The sequence below is a fragment of the Cetorhinus maximus genome, chromosome 2, assembly GCF_964194155.1.
Source record: "Cetorhinus maximus chromosome 2, sCetMax3.hap1.1, whole genome shotgun sequence".
In the NCBI taxonomy this organism is placed as follows: domain Eukaryota; kingdom Metazoa; phylum Chordata; class Chondrichthyes; order Lamniformes; family Cetorhinidae; genus Cetorhinus; species Cetorhinus maximus.
This window is the reverse complement of record NC_135880.1, coordinates 3,104,489-3,123,328: the sequence shown is the minus strand read 5'-3', so window position 1 is coordinate 3,123,328 and position 18,840 is coordinate 3,104,489. Positions and strand designations below refer to the sequence as shown.

The window sequence follows — 18,840 nt, the reverse complement described above, 5'->3', positions numbered from 1 at the left end:
ATGACCTCACCCAGCGAAAACAGAAGATATATCCTTAGATCTACAAGTTGACTTAGAGTCATAGAGGTCTACAACACAGAAAAAGGCCCTTTGGTCCATCGAGTCTGCACCAGTCAAACAAGTACCTAACTATTCTAATCCCATTTTCCAGCACTAGGCCCATAGCCTTGCATGTCATGGCATTGCAAGTGCACATCCAAATACTTATTAAATGTTATGAGGGTTTCTGCCTCTGCCACCCTTTCAGGCAGTGAGTTCCAGATTCCCACCACCCTCTGGGTGAAAAAGTTCTTCCTCACAGCCCCTCTAAACCTTCTGCCCCTTACCTTAAATCTATGCCCCCTGGTTATTGATCCCTCCACCAAGGGGATAAGTTCCTTCCTGTCTATCCTATCTATGCCCCTCATAATTTTATACACCTCAATCATGACTCCCCTCAATCTCCTCTGCTCCAGGGAAAATAACCCCAGTCTATCCAATCTCTCCTCATAGCTAAAACTCTCCAGCCCAGGCCACATCATTGACAGCGAACTTGAAGATGTTCTCCAAATTGATCGGGTACATTTTGCACAATGCAAATGCCAGCAGCTAAAAGAAGAAATGTTGAAATATTCCATTCAACAGAAATTGTGGAAAACCATAATTGACCCTCATCTTTCTACACTCCAAGGAATAAAGTCCTAACCTGTTTAATCTTTCCCTGTAACTCAACTCCTTAAGACCCGGCAACATCCTAGTAAATCTTCTCTGCACTCTTTCAATCTTACTGATATCCTTCCTGTAGTTAGGCGACCAGAACTGCACACAATACTCCAAAGTTGGCCTCACCAATGTCTTATACAACCTCACCATAACATCCCAACTCCTATACTCCATACTTATGAAGATTTATGAAGGCCAGTATGCCAAAAGCTTTCTTTACAACCCTGTCTACCTGTGACGCCACTTTCAGGGAATTATGTATCTGAACTCCCAGATCCCTTTGTTCCTCCACACTCCTCAGTGCCCTACCATTTACTGTGTATGTCCTACCTTGGTTTGTCCTTCCAAAATGCAACACCTCTTTTCTGCATTAAATTCCATCTGCCATTTTCTGGCCCATTTTTTTCAGTTGGTCCAGATCCCCCTGCAAGCTTTGAAAGCCTTCCTCACTGTCCACAACGCCTCCAATCTTAGTGTCATCAGCAAACTTGCTGATCCAATTTACCACATTATCATCCAAATCATTGATATAGACAACAAACAACAATGGTCCCAGCAGAGATCCCTGAGGCACACCACTAGTCACAGACCTCCAGTCTGAGAAACAATCATCCACTACCACTCTCTGTCTTCTCCCACACAGCCAATTTCGAATCCAGTTTACAACCTTTCCATAGATACCAAGTGTCTGAACCTTCTGAACTAACCTCCCATGTGGGGCCTTGTCAAAGGCCTTACTAAAGTCCATGTAGACAACATCCACAGCCTTTCCTTCATCTACTTTCTTGGTAACCTCCTCAAAAAACTCTACAAGGTTCATTAAACATGACCTACCACGCACAAAGCCAGGTTTTTTTTCAACATGTGATAATCCTTATTTACAGTATGTGTTGAATATAATGAGTAATTAATGCACAAATCCAGCAAATTCTTAATGGGGAGGCATAGGGTGAGATACAGAGTGATGTAACTTGACTAGCAAGTTCTGGAGAATTGCAACACCTGATGAACTCTTATTTCCCTTAGCTTGTGCTGACTATCCTTAATCAGCCCTTGGCTGTCCAAATAATTGTATATCCGATCTCTCAGAGCACCTTCCAATAATTTACCTACTACTGAAGTCAGGCTCAATGGCCTGTAATTACCTAGTTTATTTTTGGAGCCTTTTTTAAACAACGGAACAACATGAGCTACCCTCCAATCCTCCGGCACCTCACCCGTGGCTAAGGACATTTTAAATATTTCTGCCAGGGCCCCTGCAATTTCTACACTAGTCTCCCTCAAGGTCCGAGGGAATATCATGTCAGGCCCGGGGGAGTTATCTACCTTTATTCGCTGTAAGGCAGCAAGCACCTCCACCTCTTTAATCTCTATATGTTCCATGACACTACTGCTTGTTTCCCTTCCTTCCTTATACTCTATGCCAGTTTCCTGAGTAAATACTGATGCAAAAAAGTAAATACTGATGCAAAAGTAAATACTGATGCAAAAGTAAATACTGATGCAAGTAGGGTAGGGTCTGCCTGGAGAAGCAAACATCATGTCGTTTGTGTAAATAAATAGTATGTGCTTCATTTCATATTGACCTCTGCGTATGCCGTATATTGTAATCGATTCGCCTGCTGACAGATAAGCGTGCAACTGGTTCACAAGCAAAGCAACCCATTGTTAAAACATAGCAACTGGCGATGAGGCAAAACATCACCAGTTGACGACACCAAGGAAAGCTATGAAAACTGAACTGCACTAAAGTAGCCATGCCTGCAGGCCGATTGTAAGTACATTACAATTATAAACCCTCATTGTAGTCATCGAAGACATCGCCTTCCAATATGCCACAATTTGGCTACATCCAACCGTTTGATCAGATTATCAGGGCAGGAGAAGAGGCAGGCGATCCTCTTGTCGACATGTTGCAGTAAAATGTACGGCCTAATTCATAGCCTGTTGGCACCCAACGCCCCAGATTCCAAGAGTTTTGATGAGTTGGTGAATCTAGTGAAAGGCCATTTCCAACCGAAACCCTCGGTGACAATGCAGCGTTTTAAATTCAATTTGAGGTGTTGCGCCCCTGGAGAGACAGGTGCTTGCTATGCAGCAGCCTTAAAACAATTGACAGAGCTGTGAGTTCAGGGCGTCGATTAATGACATAGAAATATATAACTAGGAGCAGGAGTAGGATATTTAGCCCTTTGAGCCTGCTCTGCCATGCAATATGATCATGGCTGATCCTCTGTCTCAACTCCATATTCCTGCTTTCTCTCCATGCCCTTTAATGCCCCTAACATCCAAATATTTATCAATTTCTTTCCTGAATATACTCAGTGACCCAGCCTCCACAGACTTATGTGACAGAGAATTTCACAGGTTAACCACCCCCTGAGTGAAGAAATTTTTCCTCATCTCAGTCCTAAATGGCCTGCCTGGTATCCTGAGGCTGTGGCATTTGGTTCTAGACTCCCCAACCAGGGGAAACATCCTCCCTGCATCTAGTCTGTCCAGCCCTGTTAGAATTTTATACGTTTCAATCAGATCCCATCTCATTCTTCTAAACTCTAATGAATACAGGCCCAGTCGAACCAATCTCTCCTCATACGACAGTCCTGCCATCCCCTGTATCTAGTGAACCTTCGCTGCATTCCCTCTATGGCAAGTATATCCTTTCTGAGGTAGGGAGACCAAAACTGCAAGTAATACTCCAATTGTGGTCTCACTAAGACCTTGTATAACTGCAGTAAGACATCCCTACTTCTGAACTCAAATCCTCTTGCAACGAAAGCCAACATACCATTTGCCTTCCTAAATGCTTGCTGCACCTGCTTGTTTACTTTCATTTACTGGTGTACAAAGGCACCCAGATCCCTTTGTACATCCACATTTCCCAATGTATCACCATTTAAATAATACTCTGCCTTTCTGCTTTTCACACCGAAGTTTATAACTTCACATTTATCCACGTTATACTTGTAGGGGGTGTGGTGTGTGTGTGTCAGCTCCACCTCTGACTTCTGAGTGGTTCGAATCGCTCCCACTCCCTGGGTTCAAGACCTTGGACTTATTTGGGGGTTGTGACAAAATACAGCAGACAACTGGTTTTGGTGCAAGAAAAAAACTGAGCTTATTGAAGTCACAAATGAACTTATAACATTAGGATTACACTGAAATTATACAGACCTACAAAGTACACTTAGTTAAGAATGGGGAACACACGGCATAATGAGAGAAAATAACGCTACTAATCCCCTTACCCTTGTCCCGCCCCCAAAACCTAACTAAATTGAACTAGGAGAGATCAGGGATCATGCTCACCAACCAGGGTTCCTTGACAGTTCAAAATCCAGCCAGGTAAGCCGGTTGCAGTTTTGGGGTACGTTCTTTGTGTCCTCTGGGGCCTGCCGTCCCCACGTGGTCCTGGTCTGTGGAATCTGCGAAGGTTCTTCAGTTGGGTGGAGGGCGTGGTTGTGGGTGGTCGATCTTCATGGAGGGCTGCGGTTGTGGACTTGTTATCTTCGGTTGAGCCTGCCACACTGTGCCCCTCGCCGTTATGTTGCCTGTGGGCCTGCAAACCTCCAGATCTCCGTCCTCCGCTTGGCTCAGCTCCCTGCTTAAACTCCTCACTGCCCAAAAACAAAACTGCTCACTTCAGATCTGCTGGCCCAGTTATACTGTTTTTTTTCAAATTTCTTATCTCAATCCAAATCAAGGTTAGTTCTTTGTTTGATTTTGGTGGGCTTCCCAGGTGATTGTTGTCTCATTGTTTTTAATGGGCTCACATGATGTTTATCATTGTCTTCCTGCCCCCGTAACTAGTCTTGAACTGAAAGCCATTGTATGTGTGGAGTATTGATGGGTTTGCATAATTGCATTATTTGTGGTCTTCCTGCCCCCGTAGTTAGTGGCAATTATTTATGCAAGATTTTGATGGGCTTTAGTTTCGTGTTGATTGTTTTAAAGGGAAGAATGCGGATTCTGTCTCCTCTCATTGTCTGGTTTCAGGTAAAAGTCCAAAAGTCATATCCTTGTTGATGATATGAAAAATGTAGGAATTTTGAGAACCCTTCATACTGCATCTGCCATTTGCTTGCCCACACACACAACTTGTCTAAATCACCCTGAAGCTTCCTTGCATCCTCCTTACAACTCACAACCCTGCCCAGTTTTGTGTCATCAGCAAACTTGGAAATATTACATTTGGTTCCCTCATCCAAGTCATTTATATGTATTGTGAATAGCTGGGGCCCAAGCACTGATCCCTGCGGTAAACACTAGTCACCGTCTGCCATCTGGAAAAAGGCCCACTTACTCCCACTCTCTGTTTCCGGTCTGTCAACCAATTCTCAATCCAATGATGATAACCACAGTGTGGCAGGAAGGGAGAGAGCATACAAATTTAAGAGTACACCAGTAGGTAAGGCCAGAGACTGCAAAAATGGTAAAAAGAGAGAGTTAAATGCTCTGTATTTGACTGCGCATAGCATTCATAGCACAATGGATGAATTTTTAGCACAGATAGAAATAAATATGTATGACCTGATAGCCATTACAGAGACATGGGCCGGGATTTTCTGGCCCTGTTGTGGTGGGATCCGCTGCAGGAGATTCGGTGGCCAAGCCAAAAGTCCACTGATTTTCGGCGCAACTGGACGATCCCAGCGGTGGACGGGGCCAAAAAATTCTGCCCATGGTTGCAAGGTGAACCAAGGAGATAAATATTGAAGGTTATTTGACATTTCAAAAAGACAGGAAGCTATGATAATGTGCTGAGGTAGCTGTGTTAATTAAGGATGTCATTACTACAGTAGTGAGAGATGAGCTTAGCTCTAAAGAACAAGATGTAAAACCAGTGCGGGCAGAGATAAGAATTGGAAAGCTAAGTGGTCACTTCTGGGAATAATTTATAGACACCCTAACAGTAGTTACACGATAGAACAGAGTATACATTGCAGGAATTCATCAAGGCTCCTGAGACAGCACCTTCCAAATCCACAACCACTAACATCTAGGATGACTAGGGCTGCAGATAGATGGGAACACCACCACCTGGAATTTCCCCTCCGAGTCACTCACCATCCTGACTTGGAAATATATCATTGTTCCTTCACTGTCGCTGGATCAAAATCCTGGAACTCCCTCCCTAACAGCACTGTGGCTGGACCTACACCAGATGGACTGCAGCGGTTCAAGAAGGCAGCTCACCACAACCTTGTCAAGGGCAACTAGGGGTGAGCAATAAATGCTGGCCTAAACAGTGAAGACCACACCCCCTGAATGAATTAAAACAAATAAATGGGGTTTGCAAAAAAGGTACTGCAATAATCATGAACGGCTTTAATCTGCTGCAGATTGTGTGAATCTAATTGGCAAGGGTGGCCTGGAAAATGAATTAATAGGGTGTGCTCGAGGCAATTTCTTAGAACAGTACATTCTAGAGCCAACTAAGGAGCAGGCTATTCTAGACCTGGTAATGTGCAATAATCCCATGGTAAAGGAGCCTCTATCTGACAGCAATCACAACATGATAGAATTTCACTTTCAGTTTGGAGGGGAGATGTGTGGGCTTAAGCTGAGTGTTTTAAACCTAAATTTGATTTTGCTACCAAGAAAAAAATCACATTTTTAGGTTTCCCGATCTGATTCCTGCCTCCGCTGTGAGATGAAAATCCAGCCCCTGGGGTACTGTATGCTGTTTCAGTTCCCAATTTGAGATAGGATGTACTTGCATTGGAGGTGGTACAGCAAAGTTTCATTAGATTAATCCCTGGGATAAGAGGGTTGTCCTATGATGAGAGGCTGAGTAAATTGGGTCTATATTCTCTGGGGTTTATAAGAATGAGAGGTGATCTCATTGAAACAAACAAGATTCTGGAGAACAAAGAACAAAGAAAAGTACAGCACAGGAACAGCCCCTTCGGCCCTCCAAGCCTGCGCCGATCATATTGCCCGTCAACTAAAACATTTTGCACTTCCGGGGTCCGTATCCCTCTATTCCCATCCTATTCATGTATTTGTCAAGCTGCCTCATAAACACCACTATCGTACCTGCTTCCATCACCTCCTCTGGCAGTGAATTCCAGACACTCACTACTCTCTGCGTAAAAAACTTGCCCCGCACATCTCCTCTATAGTTTTCTCCTCTCACCTTAAATCTATGTCCCCTAGTAATTGACTCTTCCACCCTGGGAAAAAGCTTCTGACTATCTACTCTGTCCATGCCACTCATAATTTTGTAAACTTCTATCAAGTTGCCCCTCAATCTCCGTCGCTCTAGTGAGAACAATCCGAGTTCCTCCAACCTCTCCTCATAGCTAATAACCTCCAGACCAGGCAGCATCCTGGTAAACCTCCCCTGCACCCTCTCCAACGCCTCCATATCCTTCTGGTAATGTGGCGACCAGAATTGCACGCAATATTCCAAGTGTGGCCTAACCAAGGTTCTATACAACTGCAGCATGACTTCCCAGCTTTTATACTCAATACCCCTGCCTATGAAGGCAGGCATGCCATATGCCTTCCTGACTACCTTATCCACCTGTGTTGCCACTTTCAGTGAACTGTGGACCTGTACACCCAGATCCCTCTGCCCGTCAATGCACTTAAGTGTTTTGCCATTTACTGTATAATTCCTGCCAGTATTAGACCTTCCAAAATGCATTACCTCGCATTTGTCCAGATTAAACTCCATCTGCCATTTCTCCGCCCAAGTCTCCAACCGATCTATATCCCGTTGTATCCTTTGACGATCCTCTTCACTATCTGCAACTCCTCCAACCTTAATGTCGTCTGCGCAACTCCTCCAATCTTAGTGTCATCTTGACAGGGTAGACACTGAGAGGTTGTTTCCCTTGGCTGAAGAATCTAGAACACGGGGGCACAGTCTCAGGATGAGGGGCTGACGATTTAGGACTGAGATGAGGAGAAATTTCTTCACCCAAAGGTTTGTGAACCGTTGAAATTATCTACTCCAGAGGGTTGTGGATGCTCCATTGTTGAATATATTTAAGGCTGAGACAAATTGATTTTTGGTCTCAGGGAATGAAAGGATGGGGAGCAGATGGGAAAATGGAGTTGAATGCCAAAGATCAGCCATGATTGTATTGAATGGTGGAGCTGGCTCAATTGGCTATATGGTCTATCCTTGTTCCAGTATCTTCTGTTCTTAAATGGGTGAAGCTGTTTCCACCTGACTGTCAGGAATCAGAGGGCAGAGATTTAATGTAATTGGAAAAAGAGACCCATTTCTTTATGCAGCAAGTTGCTATGATCTGGAATGCACTGCCTGAAAGGGCAGTGGAAGCAGGTTCAATTGTAACTTTCAGAAAGGGAGTTAGATAAATACTTTAGAAGTATAATGCTTCTCAATCGCACTAAATTTGTTAGTGTGATCATATCCTTAGCTTTCTTTGTTCCCTCCTTCTATTAAAAATTATACCCTTTATAGTATGCTTCCATTCTCCACTCTTTTTTCCTAAAATGTATCAATTCACATTTATCTGCAGTGATTATTTTATCTCATCATAGACGTTATGTCACTGGTCAGAATTTTTAGCTCGTCAGGCGGGCATGTGAGTGTGAAACGATCATGACGACGTTGGGCGAGCGTCCTGAGGTCATTGCGCACTCGCACGATATTTTGGTCGGCGAACGCGCTGCCGATTCCAGCGCGCAGGAGTCGGCAGCACGCCCGCCAACAATTAAAAGGCCTATTAAGGCCATTAAAGTAATAATTGAATTAAATTTTTCACTGCCCGTCCAATCTTACAGTTGGCGGGCGAGCGAAAAGGCCAAGTGGCCATTGGATTTTTTAGGAAACCTCATCCACGGACGGGATGAAGTTTCTAACAGCTATTAAATATTAAATAAAAATTTTAACATTTCATTAATAACATGTCCCTGCTTAAGTGACAGAGTCTCATGTTTTGTAACATTTTAAAGTTCTTTATTTTTAATTTATTAAATCTTCATCTCCCTGAGGCAGCTTTGTGCCTCAGGCAGCTCTTCCTGCATGCACCCACGCGCATGTGTGAAGTTCCCCACTCGCTCTCCTCCCCCCACCCCACACAGGTAGTGCTGAGTGCTGCAGCATGCATTTCACGGTAGGCGGGCCTTACTTGGCCCACCAGTGTGAAATTGCACTCAGGCCCCGATCGCGGGTAGCGGTCGGCTTCCCAACCGCTCCCTCTCACCCCACTGAGCCCGCCTGACGAGGGAAATATCCTGGCCTATGAGTATCCTGAACAAACGTGCATGAAAAGCTTAAATACCTCTGCATAATCAAGCAAAATATTCTAGCCCTAAACAGCAAAACTGGACCCAGCAGCAGAGACTTATAGGGATGAATTTTCTGGCTGACGTGCGGGTAGCGGAGCCCGCATGTCAGCGCTTAAAATGTCACGCGCTGACGTCGCGATGTTTAGGTCAGCGGGCGGGCTAAGCAGCGCAACACGCGCCCGCCATTAATTAAAGGCCATGTTGAGGCCATTAAGTCAGCAATTGTCAACGATTTTGAGGAGCCCGTGCGAACTTCAACTCGGCGCACGGGCCCAACGGGCAGGCGGGTAAGTGATTTTTTAACAAACCTCATCCACTGGTGGGATGAGGTTTGATTTCAGATTTTAAAAAGTTTAATAAAGTTTTTGTGTACTTCATTAACATGTCCCATCTTGTGTGATATTTTCACATGAAGGGGACATGTTAATGATTTTTTTATTTTTCTATTTTTCAACTTTCACCACCTTTCAGCGATCTCCCTGAGGCACCACTTAGCCTCAGGGAGATGTGCGCTCTTTTGCGTGCATGTGCAAAAGAGCACACTCTCGCAGTTGGGGAATACCCCCCCCCCCACCCCACGCTCGCACAGGAAGAGCATAGCTCTTCCCGTCGGGCGGGCCTTAATCGGCCCACCCACGTAAAATGGCGGCGGGGTCCGTTTTGGCGGCGGCGATCGGCTGCCCGCCAGCCGCCAAGTCGGTTGGGCCCGCCCGCCCATCAAGGCCAAAATTCAGCCCATAATTTCTGAACTAGTGCTTGTACTGTTGGAAATCCTTGTAACTAGTATTGCGTTTGATATTTGTTTTTCAGAATGTGGTTTGCTGCATGGAATGATAATGGAACTGCAGGGGACCATCCAAAAACAATGTGACCTGAGAGGTGAGGGCTCATGGTAAATTAGATTGAGAAAATTTAACAGCGTATGAAAATGGAACTTTGTTCCTTTGATTTCGATATTTTCTCTGATCTTTCCTCCTTTTGATCCATTTTCTTCCTCTTCCAACAAAAGCTGGCAAACTCACTAACACAGCGAAGATTGAATCACAGAATTGTTGCAGCATGGACGGAGGCCATTCAGCTCATTGTGTCAGCACCAGCTCTCAGAATGAACAATTCACCTCGTGCCATTCCCCACTTTCTCTCCGTAACCCTACGCATTCCTCATTTTCAGATAATAATCCCTTATGAAAGCCTTGATTGAACCTGCCTCCACCACACTCTCAGGCTGTGCATTCCACACCTTAGCTACTTGCTGCAACCTGTTGCTCTTGCTTCTTTTGCCAATTACTTTAAATCAGTGCCCTCTTGTCCTTTCATGAGTGGGAACAGTTTCTCCCTGTCTATTCTGTCCTGACCCCTCATGATTTTGAATACCTCAATTAAATTTCCTCTCAGCTTTCTCCAAGGAAAACTGCCCCAACTTCCCCTGTCCATCTTCATAACTGAAGTTCCTCATCCCTAGAGCCATTCTTGTGAATCTTTTCTGCAGTCTCTCTCCAAAGCCTGCACATCCTTCCTAAAGTGTGGCTCCCAGAACTGGACACAATACTCCAGCTACATGGCCACTGGATGTTATGATGTGGAAGATAACGTGTGCCAGCCGGACCAAATCCATGAGGGAAACTTGGTCATGCTATCACAATGGTTTTGCAGTTTGTATTTATTACGAGAAGATATATGTACTGAATTCAGATATAATGAATCCACTAAGACCTTTAGAGATTTTTTAAAAATTAAATTAAAATATTTATTAACAAAATAAAAGATTTCAAGCACATAAAGACTACAATTACTTACTACTATAACAAATCCTAAAATTCCTAACTGACCTGGCTCCCAGTTATGTACCCCGTTTAAGGCAACGATCCAAAATAGATTTTAGACTTAAAACAAAACCAGAAAGTTAACACATTTAACACACACTTGACAGTGGAATTCCAAATGGCTTTTCCCCAACTTCAGTTACTTTACATAACAGACTTATGCGCAAATGGCTGGAGGCTTCTTGAAGGCTGTTTCACACATTCCTATTAGGTTTTACAGGGCCCTCTTCTCACATAAGACTACAAAATCTGGGAAGCAGTGGCATAGTGGTTTTGTCACTGGACTGGTAATCCAGAGACCCAGGGTAATGCTCTGGGGACTTGGGTTTGAATCCCACCATGGCAGATAGTGGAATTTGAATTCAATAAATATCTGGAATTAAAAAGTCTAATGTTGACCATGAAACCATTGTTGATTGTCATAAAAACCCATCTGGTTTACTAATGCTCTTTAGGGAAGGAAATCTGGTGTACTTACCTGGTCTGGCCTACATGTGACTTCAGGCCCACAGCAATGTGGTTGACTCGTAAAAATGCCCAGTGAATGAGGGCAATTAGGGATGAGCAATAAATGCTGGCCTATTCAGCAACGTCCACATCCCATGAATGAATGAAAAAAACCCATAGCTTTTCATTCTCTTTTATATATGTTTCTCTCTTTAATATGTAAATTCTATTGTTCCATATGTCTTTGAAACTGTATCTTCCTCAAAATATAAACACTTTCATGTTGCCAATATTGATAGTAACCTTTGGGAAAATAAACACCCCTTAGTCTGTTTACAACTAGCCAGATAAGCAAGGCTAAGATGCCTTTGAAATCCAAACAATCCAGGAAGATGGGATTAGAAAGGGCACCTGGGTGTCCTTGGGCTGGCATGGACAAGATGGGCCAAATGCTGTAACTTTTCTATGGTTCTATGGTTCCCTTATCTAAAATTACAAATTTACTTCACATGCTAAGACAGCGTCCATGTTTACTCATTAGCACTTCAAGCACCTTTCCACACCCAGCTTCTTTTGATGATTTCCAGCTTGCAGTCTACCTGACTCCAAGTGTAATTAAATCACAGAGACAGAGCCACACTCATAAACCTAATTTACAATAAGCTAGAAAAATATTATGAAAATTATTATACTTTCATCGCATGGGTGACCAAGATTGGGTACTGACTATCCAAGGATATTCGGCATTTAGGAGGGATAGGCAAAAAGGTAAAGGAGGTGGGGTAGCACTCTTAATAAGGAATGAGATCAGGACACTAGCGAGAGAGGATCTTAGATCAAAGGATCAAGATGTAGAATCAATTTAGGTGGAGCTAAGAAACAGCAAGGGGCAGCAAACATTTGTGGGAGTTGTGTATAGGTCACCAAGCTGTAGTGCTAATGTAGGGCACAATATAAAACAGGAAATTAGAGATCATGTAATGTGGGTAATGCAGCAATAACGGGTGACTTCAATTTGCGTATAGACTGGGTTAACTAAATCAGCACTAATGCTCTGGAGAATGAATTCCTGGAGTGTGTTCAAGATGGGATTCTGGAGCAGAACGTTGAGGAGCCAACTAGGGATTGGGCTATTTTGGATTTAGAGTTGTGTAATGAGAAAGGGCTAATTAATAACTTTGCTGTAAAGGAGACTTTTGAAAATAGTGACCACAATATGAAAAAATATGCAAGAAACCATTTATGTCTGATTGACTCCCAGGCCAGGATTTTCCCGTCAGCGAGTGGGGGGTGGGGCCCGCTGGCCGATGCGCAGTGATATCGGCGGAACTCCCGACATCACCGCGCCCCGTTTAAATTTTCAGGTAGGTGGGGGCTCAGAAAAATCAGCTGTGCACCCGCCAACCTGTCAATGGCCAATTGAGGCCATTGACAGAGTTATTTAAGTAATTAATAGACCTGCCCGTCCAACCTTAAGGCTGGCGGGCAGGCCAGGAGCCCTGGCGGGCATTAGAAAAAGCACGAAACCTCATCCACCGGCGGGATGAGGTTTCATGTAGGTTTTTTAAAAAAGTAATTTTAAAAGTTATGGACATGTCCCAACTCATGTAACAGTGTCACATGAAGGGACATGTCAGGGATTTTTTTTTCCTATTTTTTCTATTTTTTGATGTACAGCCAATCTCCCTGAGGCAGCACTTAGCCTCAGGGAGATGAGTGCGTTCTTTCGTGCGCATGCGTGAAACAGCACACTCTCGGGTTTAGGGATTCCCTCCCGCCCGCACAGGTAGCGAGCATCACTCTGGGTGGGCCTTAATTGGCCCGCCCACGTAACATGGTGGCTAGGCGTGCCTCCATGTGCCCGTTCTTCAACTTCTCCCAATGGGGAGAAAATTCTGCCCCCAGCTTCAAAATTATCTTTTTCACTCACTTTCTTCATAACAGGTTTTGATCCACATCAGATGATTAAACCTGCACAAGGGAGGTTTTCTCCCTTTAAGTAATTTTCTAGTTTATCCAAGAGATGCTATATCCTTCTGCACACGTTCATATTCTTCTCGCTGGCACTTGAAATTTGGAAGCTTCAACTCCATTTCGTTCACAATTTTATCCAAATATTTCTTTATTCTCTTATCTTCCAATTCTTTTCCAAGTTTATTAATCTTTTCATTCAGCTCAGCAAGTGCTCTGGTCAATTCAGTTGCCTTTGTTTCAGAGTCATCTTTGGAACCCTTATACAAATTTAACCACTTCTCATGGGCATTCTGTTCATTTCAGAATCTTTCCTCCATGGTTACTAATTGCTCCTTTGACTCTTCCAATTCATTCATTAGGTCCTCAATCTGTTCACCAATCTTGGTTTTTAATTTGGCATTCAACCAACTGTTCTGATTCATCAGCAATTCCTTTTCCTGTTCAAGGTGGCTTCCTCGATATTTACTAGAGACTTCTGATTTTTTTTAATTCACTCATGGGGTGTGGGCATTGCTGGCTAGGCCAGCATTTATTGCCCACCCCTAATTTCCCTTGAGGTGGTGGTGGTGACCTGCCTTCTTGAACCTCTGCAGTCCACTTGAATTTCAAGTTTTAATTGAAGATATATTTGTTGAATTTGCTTATACAAATTTATTTAGACGTTTCAAGTCCTCATTCAAGTGTTCTACTTCCTGTGACCAACACATGTGTTCTCACCAGTTCTCATTTTTCATTAACAAACTCATCTTTCATGCATGAAAATTGGTTCTCTACACCGATCTGCCTTTCCTTCAATTGCTCATTATTGGCAATAAGCTTCTTGTGTATGGACACCGTAATTTTGAGGAGTTTAGCAAGATCAGCATGATCAAGCAACTGCTGAAACACTGCCATTGCCATGTAACTATCTATGCAAAATCATTACCCAATATAAAATCTAACCCTTCAATAGGTAAACTGGGAACAAATGACACAATGACAATTCTGGTTACTAAGTCACTTAGGAAGTTAACTTTACACATATATTAATGGGGGGTATTCTTAAATAATAGGGGGTATTCATAAATCCCATGAATACCCCCTACTAATACTTTTTCCTTCATCAAAACATCTGAAACACAAACTGTATCATCAGCTGCCATCGATGACTGAACTGCCCACTGACTCAAAATATTAATTTGTTTACTGGTTTTCTTGGAGGAATAAGGGAACACTTCTCCCTTTGAGACAAAATCTTTATAACCTCCACTAACCTGGCTCAATTTTTCAGTACTCAAGGCAGAATTCCCTTGATTATCTTGAGCCACATTCCCCATTCTAGTAGGTTCTGAGGGAACACTTATACCATTGGTATTAAAACAGTGGCAATTTCCTTTTCTGCTGCAGCCTTTCCTGAAGACTCCTTGAGCCTATTACTGCCACCAATTTACCATTCAGCTTCCAATAACTAGCTTTGAGATGCCCTGACTTACAGTAATAAAAGCATGCTGGCTTCTTTACATAACATTTATTCTTTAACTGGCTTCTCCCTAAAGCTGGACTTTTTTCTATTCCTCCAGCTTCCTTGTGGATTTACAAATGGGGAGCTATTGCTCTCTAGCTGTCCATGTGATATACATATCTGCCAAAACTGATGCTTCCCGTACCTTAGAAATCTTATGGTCTTCCAAGTGTGACCTACTAGCTATTGAGATGCTGTTTTAAAATTCTCTCAGTATTATTAGCCCTCTCACATTATCAAAAAATGTTTCTAACTTTAGTGATCGAAACCACTGATCAAACAATATTCTTTCTCCCTAGCAGATTCTACAAACGTTTCATTCAGTCTTCTCATTAAAGTCCCCACTATCAACATCCTGGGGGTTGCCATTGACCTGGCCAGAAACTGAACTGGACTAGCTATATAAGTACTGTGCAACAAGAGCAGGTCAGAGGCTGGGAATCTTGTGGTGAGTAACTCACCTCCTGACACCCCAGAGCCTGTCCACAGCCTACAAGGCACAAGTCAGGAGTGTGATGGAATACTCTCCACTTGCTTGGATGAGTGCAGCTCCCACAACACTCAAGAAACTTTACACCACCTAGGACAAAGCAGCCGCTTGATTGTGTTAGGAAATAGAAATAGTTTAAGTAAGTTATATTGTTATTTGTGGGTGTAAGGAATGAGTTTTAGCTTGATAGACCCTAACTTTTATTTGTTTGTTTAGATATGTGGAGAGGGGCTACTGAACAGAGTCACCAGAGTCAGCTAATGAACTTTTAACAAAAGCATAAAACATTTATTAAACAAGAAAAGATGATCTATATTACATTACTCTTTCACCCATACCTATAGCTTTACAGATATATACATATTTGTAAGGATAACACAAGGTACAAAAGCCATCTTATACTCTAATGTTCATCTGTCACTTGGTTTCGGAGTGTGGTGTGCCTGACCACAGGTTGCCAATTGGGTTACATGGACTGTGTACTGACTGTGAACATTAGAGTATAACATGGCTTTTGTACCTTGTGTTATCCTTACAAATATGTATATATCTGTAAAGCTATAGGTATGGGTGAAAGAGTAATGTAATATAGATCATCTTTTCTTGTTTAATAAATGTTTTATGCTTTTGTTAAAAGTTCATTAGCTGACTACGGTGACTCTGTTCAGTAGCCCCTCTCCACATATCTAAACAAACAAAAAAAGTTAGGGTCTATCAAGCTGCATTCCACCCTGGGCTCAGGCTTGTCAGTGGTAACCTCAGCTGGGGATCATAACAATTGGCACCCCATCCACAAACAAACATTCACTCCCTTCACCACTGACGCACATTAGCAGCAGTGTGTACCAACTACAAGGTGCACTGCAGAAACTCACCAAGGTTCCTTTGACAGCGCCTTCCAAACCCACGACTGCTACCATCTAGAAGGACAAGGGCAGCAGAAACATGGGAACACCACCTCCTGGAAGTTCCCCTCCGAACCACTTACCATCCTGACTCAGAAATATATTGCCATTCCTTCGCTGTCGCTGGGTCAAAAACCTGGAACTCCCACCCTAACAGCACTGTGGGTGTACCTACACCACAGGAACAGCAACGGTTCAAGAAGGCAGCTCACCACCTTCTCAAGGGCATATAGGGATTGGCAATAAATGCTGGCCTAGCCAGCGATGCCCACATCCCGTAAATGAACTAAAAACGAAAAGTCCAAAATTTCAATTGATATGCTTCAGGGACAAGCTGGGTAAGCATTAAGTACCACAATTTTAACTACGTCAATGTGACAATTGTCCTTCCGGACCAAAACACTTTGCAAAATGAGAGTCCATGTGTCCTTTGGACATTTTAGCTTTGTAGCCACTTGTTATGACCGCAGCCAATGTTATTTGACAGAAATCTAAAGGAAGTTCAGAAATGGACTGCTTCAGGAAAACAAAGATTTTTCTGGCTTGAAACTGGATGGCTGCTTCAAATTCAGAACTCTTCTCAGCAATGGCCTGGTCTCAGGGCTTCCTCCCCACCCAGCCACTCAACTAAACATCTTTCCTTAAATATCTTTTTTTTCCTTTCATCTTAGACTTTTACTTTTCCAAAATATAAAAATCTTTCATGTTTCCCTATTGCATCCATTTTCGGGTCAAATAAAATTTAATAACCTTCCCTTGTTCACTTATGAAATATTTGTATGTTATAAAAGTACATTAAACTCCTTTTGAAATTTAGCAGCTGAAAAGTCAAATCCTCACCTATCACCTAATGCAAATCTTAAAACTTAACCTATTTACTTGTAATTCCAAATTCACCATAGCCTCTCATTACAAATGCATGCATTTACATTTCATCTCTCAGTTCCCATAGATGACCTGTTTCTATCAACCTTCCCCCAGATTAATCAATCATGGGTATATACAAGCACATGCACTCTTCTTTACAGAACACCACCATAATCCCAAAAATATTAAATTAGTAACATTTAGCTTCACATCCCCCTCAAAAAAAAATGAAACATCATATTTCAAAATGGCGCTTTCAATTTCTCAACCCACTTCATGTTACTTATACTGATCAGAAAAAACTATTACACTATGGTGTACATGCATCAATCATGAATATGCATACAATGTTTTTGTAAGAATAAAGTTGATTCCATTCTCAATTTTCCAACATCCATGTCCTTTTGAATTTTAGCTCTTGATAATGCATTTGCAATGAAATTCTCTCATCCAGCCACATGTATAATTTTTAAATTGAACAGTTGCAACAACTAGCTTCACCAGAACAGTCTGGCATTTTTAATCTCAAAACTTTTCCAGAAACTTCAATGGACTGCCTCTGAACAATTGTTTTCAGCATACACTTCAAAATGCTGCATAACTAAAACCAAACTTAAAAGTCTCCTTTTCTATAGTAGGAGACAAAGGGTGATGACAGAAGGATGCTTTAGTGACTGGAAGCCAGTGTCCAGTGGCGTACCACAGGGATCTGTGCTGGGTCCCCTATTATTTGTCATTTATATAAACGACATAGATGACTATGTGGGGGTTAGAATTAGTAAGTTTGCGGATGACACAAAGACTTACTGGGTGGTTAACAGTGAGGTTGAGTGTCTTGGGCTACAGGAAGATGTAGACGGGATGGTCAAATGGGCAGATAAGTGGCAGATGGAATTTAACCCAGAAAAGTGTGAGGTGATACACTTTGGAAGGAGTAATTTGACAAGGAAGTATTTAATGAACTGCATGACACTAGGAAGTTCTGAGGAACAAAGGGACCTTGGCGTGTGTGTCCATAGAACTCTGAAGGTGGAGGAACATGTTAGTGGGGTGGTGAAAAAGGCATATGGGACACCTGCCTTTATCAATCGAGGCATAGATTACAAAAGTAGGAAGGTCATGTTGCAGTTGTATAGAACCTTGGTGAGGCCACAGCTGGAGTACTGTGTGCAGTTCTGGTTGCCACATTATAGGAAGGATGTGATTGCACTGGAGGGGGTGCAGAGGAGATTCACCAGGATGTTGCCTGGGATGAAACATTTAAGTTATGAAGAGAGGTTGGATAGACTTGAGTTGCTTTCGTTGGAGCAGAGAAGACTGAGGGGCGACCTGATTGAAGTTTACAAGATTATGAAGGGCATGGACAGGATGGATAGGGAGCAGCTGTTCCCCTTAGTTGAAGGGTCAGTCATGAGGGGACATAAGTTCAAGGTGAGGGGCGGGAGGTTTAGGGGGGATGTGAGAAAAAACTTTTTTACCCAGAGGGTGGTGACGGTCTGGAATGCACTGCCTGGGAGGGTGGTGGAGGCGGGTTGCCTCACATCCTTTAAAAAGTACCTGGATGAGCACTTGGCACGTCATAACATTCAAGGCTATGGGCCAAGTGCTGGTAAATGGGATTAGGTAGGTAGGTCAGGTGTTTTTCACGTGTTGGTGCAGACTCGATGGGCTGAAGGGCCTCTACTGCACTGTGTGATTCTGTGATTCTGTGAACAGATTTCTCAAAACCCACCCATATGTCAGTAAACACTGAGTCAACCAATTCCGTTGAAACTCTGACCCTTCTACTAGGGATTCCAATCTTCATCAGGAGACCTAACCTTGGAATTCTCTCTAAAAGTTGCTTCAACTCAGAAGGTGTCA

General features: G+C 43.0%; 1 protein-coding gene across 1 annotated transcript in view; it reads left to right on the top strand.

Moving 5' to 3' along the window:
• Nucleotides 1-18,840, top strand: part of ccdc152 (coiled-coil domain containing 152) — a 126,886-nt gene that overhangs the window by 45,621 nt on the left and 62,425 nt on the right. Inside the window, exon 3 of the mRNA XM_078557241.1 lies at nt 9,781-9,849. Within this exon, the coding sequence (XP_078413367.1) occupies nt 9,781-9,849 (69 nt within the window). The remainder of the gene's footprint in view (nt 1-9,780; nt 9,850-18,840) is intronic.